The 9,190-nt window shown below is 34.6% G+C and overlaps 1 protein-coding gene and 1 pseudogene across 1 annotated transcript in view; one reads left to right on the top strand and one right to left on the bottom strand.

Annotated features, from left to right (window-relative positions):
* GPR158 (G protein-coupled receptor 158) overlaps positions 1-9,190 on the top strand; it is a 341,897-nt gene that overhangs the window by 314,296 nt on the left and 18,411 nt on the right. The window contains exon 7 of the mRNA XM_011371016.1: positions 3,492-3,730. Coding sequence (XP_011369318.1) covers positions 3,492-3,730 — 239 coding nt within the window. The remainder of the gene's footprint in view (positions 1-3,491; positions 3,731-9,190) is intronic.
* Positions 6,785-6,903, bottom strand: LOC111746241 (annotated as a pseudogene).

Below are 9,190 nucleotides of genomic sequence, written 5' to 3'. Positions count from 1 at the left end.
AGGATTTTAGGATTATTCTAGTTAAATTAATAGAACAAAAGACTGGATGGCTTGAGAATGTATACATGCATTCCTTTCAGAAAACAAATCACAAATAAGTGCAAATATTCTGAAAATGGAAAACTCTATTACTAGAGGCTTTATATTTTGGTGTCAGCATAATAAAAACTCAAAAATTTATCTGACAGGCCAGAGCAGTCAGCCCATTGGAAAGGCACCTGCGCCCATCGTAGGCCTATCTGAAGAGACTGCATAGGGTAGCAGTTCTCAAATTGTAGCCTTCATCAGAATTTACCTAAAATGTTTGTTAAAATAAAGATTTCTGGGCCCTGCTCCCCAAGAGTATCTAACTCAGTAGGTCTGAATGATCCCCAAGAATCTGCATTTCTAGCAACTTTACAAATGATGTTGATGGTACTCGTTTGGGGACCACTGGCCTAGAGCAAGTGACATCTAAACTGAGCCATGAAGGAATAGGTAGGAATTAGTGAAACTAGGTGTTGAGGGGAGGGGGCAGTGAGGAAAGCTGAGGGCAGAGGTTCAGATAGAGTACATCTGTGTATCATCCACAGGGACCGTCAGGAGAGTGGCGAGGGATGTGGCTACTTAGGAAAAGAGGAACCAATTTTTAGGGACTTTTACCCTACCAAGGAGCTAGGATTTGGGTGGAGAGCCAGTGGAGGACTGTAAACGGGAGCAATATGATCAGAAGTGAAATTTAGAAAGATCATTGTGGCTTCAGTGTGGAGTGTGGACTGAAGGTGGACAAGACCAATAAGGCGACTAGTCAGGAAGCTACTATAGGAGCAGCTTGATGGCAAGGGAGTGTATAGTGGCAGTGAAGATGGAGAAAAATAGAAGGATTTGAAATATATTTATGAAGTAGAAATTAAATTCTTCATTCATTCGATATCTGGAATGTGGATGAGGGAGAAATGTGGAAGTTCATTCGTAGGTTTCTGCTTTGAGCAATTACGTGGTACTAGTCACGGAGAAAGAGCTCAGGAGAGTGCTCTAACCTGAAGATGCAGGTTTGGTACTCACCAGCACGTAGATAACTGAAACGGGAGTAGGTAACATTCCCTGGGTACGGTGTGTTGAGCAAGGATAGAAGTTGGCTACCTTCAGGAGATCGTTGAGGAACACTGCCATTTAAGGAGAAGACTGAGGAAGAGGAATCTGCAGCAGAGACTAAAAAGTTACTGTCAGAGGAGTAGGGAGAAAATCCAGAGAATGCGACATAATGGAAGCCAAGAGCTTCAGCCATGCCAGAAGCTGGAGGGAGAGCAAGTAAAATAAAGAGTAACAATATCAATTAGGTGCTGTACTTGAAGAAGGTAATTGATAAGCTAAACACAGGTCCTTACAGTGGAGTTTGATGAGCTCAAACCAGAAATGTGTGGGAAGTGAAAACGTAGAGGCCGCAATATAGTGACAGCCAATTCGTGGGCTGCCTTTTTTTTTTTCCCATCATTTCAACAATATTTTTATGAATTTATCTGCTATTAATAATGAGAATTGAATGTATATGTTAAATGTCTTTTTATATTAAGTTCTGGAAATTTCTTGCAGTCTTTTTGTATATGTTACTGCTTTCCTTCAGAAATAATGGAAAGTTCTGAACAGATGATAGCTTAACAATTTATCTATGAAAAAAATAGTAGAAAAAATAATCTGTATAAGAAGTTGAATGCTTATATTTTTTATATAGCTATATGTCATATAAATGCATGCCTAAGAATTTTATTTTAGTACTTGATTTCTAGGGAATGGACCCCTATAAACTAGCATTTTTTAAAGATATAGGGAAATTTTCTCATTTTATTCGAAGACAGTGCTAGAAAATACATCTTATTCCATTTTATAAAAACCAATATCCTGAAATGTTTAGATCAAAGTGCAGAGTTGTGTTATTGTGTTGCCTAGTATTTGAAAGCCAATAAAATCAATAACGAGAGACTCATGAGGACTTTTGTTTGTTTTTTCCTCTCTGGAAGTGAGATTATGGGATCTATGACAATCTTGAAGTCTCAGACTATAGAATAAATACCCAAAGGGCCATCTGGAAAACATAAAAATTTCTGATAATGTAGAAGTGGATTTTCTTGATTAAAAGATCACCAAACTGGGATCATACAGATTCCTGGGCAAAAGACAAACTCATTCTGTTAAGAAATACTTTTAGATATTTTAAAGAAGTGTTTTAAAGTTATTTTTAAAATCTACTGTTACCTCTCTTTGAGTTTTAAAGTTTCAATGTGGATTGTAAAAATCTTCAAGTACCAAAAAAATAAATGATTTTTAACATCTTGGCTATGGAAAGAAAATATAAGTCATAACTATTTTTCTGAGAAGCAGTGGTTTGCAAACTGATGAAAACTCCTCACAGTAACTTGAAAAAGGTTTCTCAAAAGAGAAAAATAGCATAGTACATCTAAACTATTTCAAGTGTATTTGTTTCATTTCTAGATTTTTAATAATTTTTGTGAAAATTCATGTGATTACTTCATAAAAAATGTTGAAAGAATAAGGTGGAGTAGGGAATAGAAAAGTTGGGGAAATGAATTTATTTTCGCTGTTTTTGAAAATTGATTATATAGATATCCTCATAGTATTGTAAATCACTCAGGGTGGTTTATTCAAGTAACAATTTTGTGATACAAAATATCAGAATGAGAGTGAGAGTTAATATCAGCTAAGAATATTCTGGAGGTGAAATTAAATTAAGGGCAGATAGGCAGACCACTACAGTAAGGTTGGACTTCGTCTTCACACACTATTTAGAGGTAGAACAGTTCTTAGATATTATCTAATCCATCTCAACCTTGGCTATTCATTTGAGTCCTAGACACGGGAAACAACCTAAAATTTTAAAAATCACTACATTTCTTCTAGGTCATCCCAATCCTTTTCCTTAATGTACTGATCTTATTCAGTTACCCTAGTATTTTAAGTACCCCATCATTGTTTTCATACTTATTTCATTATTATTTTTGGTAACGTGATAAAATGACTGTAGAGGGCGGTCATATAAAATGATTTTCAGAAAATACCTTGCGTGACATTCTACTGTTAAAAAAACTGGTTCAGGGAAGTTTTTGATTTAGTATAATATTATAAAATCCAGTTACGCACTTTAAGGACCTCAGAAACCCTATTTGAGCGATGTTTGCCTATAGATCTTTCTAAGGTCCTGAGGATTTTTCTTGAAATATGAAGACATAAAGAAATCTGTGTAAAGAATTCCATCCTATACAAATCTATTGGCTCACCAGCCTCTAATGTAGGATATTTGTTCTGCTGTTGGAAGATAAACTAGAATGAAATTAAGTGAAAGTAAAAGCAATATTGTTTCTGGTTTTCTTCATGTTTAAACTCTGCATAGGTAGACTTTGGTGGGTTTAAATTTTACCTATAAAAATAAGATATTTTAGAATTTTACTTTCCGATTGTTGGGTATGCCTTTACATTTTGATGTCTTGCTTTTCCAGGGTTTTGAAAGTGTTTCTTTCACGAACAGCCCAACGGATTCCATATATGACAGGTGGACGAGTCATGAGGATGCTGGCAGTAATTCTCCTGGTCGTATTTTGGTTTCTTGTTGGCTGGACTTCATCTGTTTGCCAGAATTTGGAGAGACGGATTTTACTTATCGGCCAAGGGCAAACATCTGATCACCTCATCTTTGATATGTGCCTCATTGAGCGCTGGGATTACATGACAGCAATTGGTATGTGGTCACTTTTGTGGTTTTCTTGCCCTTTTTCCCGTAGCATTAAAATGGGTTTCTTTAGAAGCCTTGCCAAACCCTTTCACAGAGCCTAAAGGAATTTTACTTAATATGGTTTCGATAAATCAATATTATAAAAAAGACAATAATGATATGTAGAATGAAAACTTTTTCTGAAAGTTTCCATTCTTTTTCAAAGGTATGTAGCATTGCTGTGAAAATATAGTCAAGTAAATCAGGAAGGAGACATGCAATAAATAATGGTGACTTCTAACAGGCTTTCTGCTTTCCATCTTACTGCAGTCTCATTTGTTAACAGTGGTTATTCTCCTAATTTCTTTGGTTAGGAGAAAAAACATCCTGGTATTTCTTACATAGTTTTGATCCTATGATATAGGGCACTCTTTGTGTAGAAATTTCCTCTACAAAATCTCTAATTAATCTATCTTTCTTCTAAAGATTATTAGGAATTCTCTGGAGGTCCAGCATTATACTAAAACAAAGCCATGCTGCTTGGAGATAGTAAGAGTCATGTGACTGAGAAACCAGAGAACTTGGAAGAGCCACATGATGACTTGGGCCAAAAAGATAGACTATTTTTTTGGCATCTCAGTTTTATGAAAAATGAAGAAGAAAAATCTATAGGAATGTTTCTGTTGTTAATATTAGGCTTTTCTAAGTTAAGCTTCCAGAGATAAAATAAAGAATGAAAAAAACCTTTATTATTTTGTTGTCATTTCCCTCAGTAAGTCACAAAATAAATCTTAATTTTATTTGGCAGATATCAAAAATAAACACGTGAGTTTAATTTCTATTTTCTGACTCCCTCATAGTTGGCAATTGTGAATATTCATGTTTAGTATTTTGCTAGGACCTACTAAAATGTGTATTTAGTTTACAATTTAACCAGAATAATATTTTCTGGGTAAGATGTTTTAATAATCTTATAAGCCTGATATCTGTAATAATAAAGCAATGTTTATATATATAAAATATCTATAAAACCAAAACCAATCATTATTATTTTGATCAATATCAAAGAAGATATCAGTAGATCCACATCAGTTGATATCAATATCTATTATAGTAGAAGATAAAGCATAGAACTAAGGTAGGAAGCATTTCTGATTCTGACTTTAGCCTTGATAGGAAAATTAACAAATAGATATAAAATTTCTACTTAATAGAAACCTATAACATTATTTTACGGTCTTTAAGTTAACCAAACTAGAAAGAATCATTTTCCTGTATTAATATGAAGAAAAGCCCACTGTGTTTCTTTTCTGTTTTACAAAGAGTGTAATACTCAAAATACATGATGAGGCATCATTTGGTAGTGGATGAACAAGCAGAAAGCATGGCCTAGTCACCTAGGCCTAGTATTTTTTGTATGTTGTTTTGAGATGTATGCAAGGCCTTTTTAAAATTTATTTTGTACTCTGGAAAAGGTAATATGTATGATTTCTATGTAGAAATAAATAGAGATATGTAACTGACAGTAATCTATAATTCATTTTATATAAACTTTACATATAAGTGAGAGTTTTATACAATAAACAAGATCCACTGAGTACCTATAATGTCTCTACTACTGTGTTGAACACTCCGTGGGAGATATAAAATGTATAAAGGCCTTTTCCTCTCATCAAGTAACTTACTCTTAGTTTATGTAGATAAATGAGAATTGTTAAAAAATATATTAAAAGGCAAAATTAGGTGGTAAAGAGTCTTGTTACAATAGTAGTTCAATTAAGGAAGACCGGAACCCAGGAATCTTCATAAAAGAGAAGTTCTTTAAGCCATGGGTAATATTTAGATTATTGTAAAGAGGAGGAGAAAACATTCCGTTTGGTTGGAATAGTGGTCGAGGTGGGTGAGAATCGTATGAAACATGAAGGAAAAGTCTAACTAGAAAAGAGGATTATGTTGGAATGCATTGTGAATAATGCTGGATGGTTAAGTTTATTGTGGGTCTTCGAAAACCCGTTATAAGAATTCAGAGAACCAGAGAAGCCATGTGACAAAATTGATAAGTTCAATCTAGATTGCTTTAGGATATATTTTTTAAGTGAAATATACCAAATTCAGGAATTTGGAGTCGGAATTATAGAATGTAGAAAGACTTTTAGGGCAATGGTTCTCAAATTGTGGTCTCAGAACCGGCAGCAGCAGCATTACCTAGAAATCTCCTAGAAATGAAAATTCTTGCCTCAAGACTTCCTCAGTCAGACCCTCTGGGATAGTGGGGCCCAGCCATCTGTGTGTAACAAGCCCTCCAGGTGATTCTGATATTCCTTTAAAGTATAGAACTATTGATTCAGAGGAGTAATCAGATGAACTACTAGAACGTGATGATCACTTATTTCATTTATGCTCTGTGCATTTCATAATCCTCTGTTTCCCTGATCAACCTTCAGAAGAGTTTCACAATGATTATTTCAAGTCTTATATTGTATCCTCTCTTCGTACCTCCAAACTATCCATGTTTCTCCTTTCTCTTAGATGACTCCTTGAATAACAAGTAGGAGCAATCAGAGAAGAGTGTCTTCCAATTCTTGCCCACATTATTTATAAATCTTCCTATATTTCTACCCATTCTTATTTTTTCTCTCTCGGATTATCAAAGCTAACTTCTGTGCCACGCTCATCCAACACCGATCCCCTCATCTCCAGCAACTTGTCTCCCTTTATGTGACTCTTCAGTCATCTAGAACTCCCATACCTCCCAAATCACTCACTGAAGAATTTCATGCTGATCACAGCTTTCTCCCCTAGCTCATTTATTTAACTCCCCTCGCCACAATAGCTCTTTAGTGTCCTGGGCTATTTGTATTATACTTCTGCCTTTCCCCAGAGGGAAAGCTTAGACCAGGTAACAGGTTTTTTTTCACTAGCAAGGAGAAAACTATGGAAAAAGTAAGCATTTTTAAACATATTAATCCTTGATAATGCCAGGGAAGGGAATGTAAAAAGCAAGAAGGACCCTGAAGTAGTACAAGAAAGAATAAAGATCCATAGCTTGAAACGGCAGCAAGTTCTTTTTTTTTTTTTAAACACCTACAGCACCTGGTTTTCCTAGGTGGTCTCCCATCCAAGTACTAACCAGGCTTGACCCTCATTAGCTTCCAAGATCAGACGGGATCGGGCTTATTCAGGGTAGCATGGCCGTAGACAAAAGGGCTGCAAGTTCTTTGGACAATAACCAGGTCTCAGTCAAGGAAGTAGAGAGAAGCTGCGAAGTTGGTGGGAAGACCTAGGCCATGGATTTGGGAGTGAGATAGAAGTACCAAGGCTTGGGAGTCAGGGATTAGTTAGGCTCATACTCCTAAAGGTGTGAAATGACAACATTAGGGTCTCTTAAAAAATAAAAGACTAGTAGAACGATGCAGAGACCAGGAGGTAAAAGGAAGTGAAATGTTTGGGGGTGGTGTTTTTGTTATCTCCCAGGATTATTTTTGTCCTATAAACTACTGGAACACCTTACTTTCAATAATACATTTTTCCTGCAGTGACACAATTTTTCTAAAGAAAAATCAAGACACATGATTTAACAAGAGAACAACTATTTGAAATTAGGACTGTCTTGAAAAACCAGAGACATGTGGTTGCTGTAATTTTTTTTCACACTACCTTACAGCAAGTTCATTTATTTATCTTTCAACATGTAGCATTAGATATTCTGCATTTAACCGCTCTGAATTTAATGTTTCCTAATGTGTGGCATATGCCTCTTTGCAGTTCTCTTTATATATATTTCTATAAGTAGCAAATTTACCATTAGATTTTTTTCAGGCTCTTATTCCAGAATAAATCCATATATGTTCAGTCAGCTAAAAAGAAACCTATACTAGAAACTAAATTCTTCCTCATCCCCTAAACAGAAATATTTCTATGTAGGGGAGAGGCAGGAGGTAGGTTTTACCTTGAGAAATTGTGGGAAATTTCTGTCAAGAAGCTGTGCATACTTTATATTTGTGTCAGAAGTAAATTCAGAAAAAAAAAAGGAAAAGCAACAGTTAATATATTGATAAATATGCATTTTGGATCAACTATATCTGTCAAAAACAATCTATATTTAAATATACAACATAAAGAACCATTTGAAAGAGAGCGATACTGCTTTTTCCACTGAAGTAGAACTCTTGTTAGAAATATGGGTCATAAATTTAAAGAATGGGCACATTCTGTTTTTGCTTACTGCACAGAACTGCTCCAAAACTGCTCAGATGGGTGATTTTTCTACAAGTGTTTCAGAAGGAAGAAACATATGGAAAACAGCTAGAAAAAATCTCCAAGCTTCTATGAGCCTCAGTTTCTTCTTTGAAGAAGTATTTGAAAATGTAGAAAGGGACTAAAAATGACTTTCAGAATCCCATTGATATTTATGTTTATTTCTAATTTTTAACCATCATTGCCTGTCCTGTATTAAAATTGCGAGGTAAGCTTTAATTGAAAACAAAAAAAGAGATATAAACATTGAGACTATGGGAGACAAATGAACATTGGATAATGTGAGAAGTATTACACAGTAGTCTGTTTTTTAACAAATGATTTCCTTTTATCGGGTGGAAAGAGAATTTCAAAATTCAGATGTTCCAGAATATTTCTAGATCAGACTAGAATTCCTATAAAGTCTTAAACTGCCATACCTCTTTGAGAATACCTATATCTATAATAAAAATAACACTGCTGACTTATACTATTCACCATTATATGACTCAACACTTTGAATTTTTCTGAGTATGTTTAAATGTATTATTTGTAGCTCACTGAAGGCAAAGAAAGGATTCTTATATCCACTTCATTCCTCCTTCGTTTCTCAACCTAGTCGTTACATGCTCCTCAGCAACGTTGTGTAGCTTGTTCATACTGTATTCCTGACACCTAATGAAGTATCTCTCAGTTGTGGGCTCTTGATAAATATTTGCTGAAAGAACAAAGAATGAGCTCAGCTCCCTTTATCTTGTGATATTTTCTGTGATTGGGATTAGACCAGTATTAGGAAACGTTAAATCTCAAAATCCAGGTGTTACATAATTGTCTCCAATTTCATTTTAATGGTAAAAGTGTACATTCTTATTTGGGGAGTTGTTTTTGAGCAAATTATATAAATCAAATTGGCAACCCTTAGCCCTTTTATAAAATTTTATCTCCGACTTGTCCAATAGTCAAAATAAGAGATTGGTCCAAAACTGGCATAGCAAATCAGAATTATGTTTTAAATATTGCACAGTGCTTTTATAAATATTGAAGCAGAATAAAACTGATTTACTTTTGATAAAAATTTTTATTATTTCACCATTCTCCTAGATCTATTTAAAGAATAAAGAGGTTAGGACAGGGAAACATTTTCTTAAATTAATAGAGAAAGCAAATAAATATCCCAAGTCATACTCATTTTGAAAAATGTTGTGTTTAGCATTACCAGGTTTTTTTTCTCCTAAATCTAGTAACCGAAGT

This window comes from Pteropus vampyrus, unplaced genomic scaffold (genome assembly GCF_000151845.1).
Source record: "Pteropus vampyrus isolate Shadow unplaced genomic scaffold, Pvam_2.0 Scaffold180, whole genome shotgun sequence".
Taxonomy (NCBI): Eukaryota; Metazoa; Chordata; class Mammalia; order Chiroptera; family Pteropodidae; genus Pteropus; species Pteropus vampyrus.
Note: the sequence above shows the minus strand (reverse complement) of the source record. Positions and strands in the feature narration are given on the sequence as shown.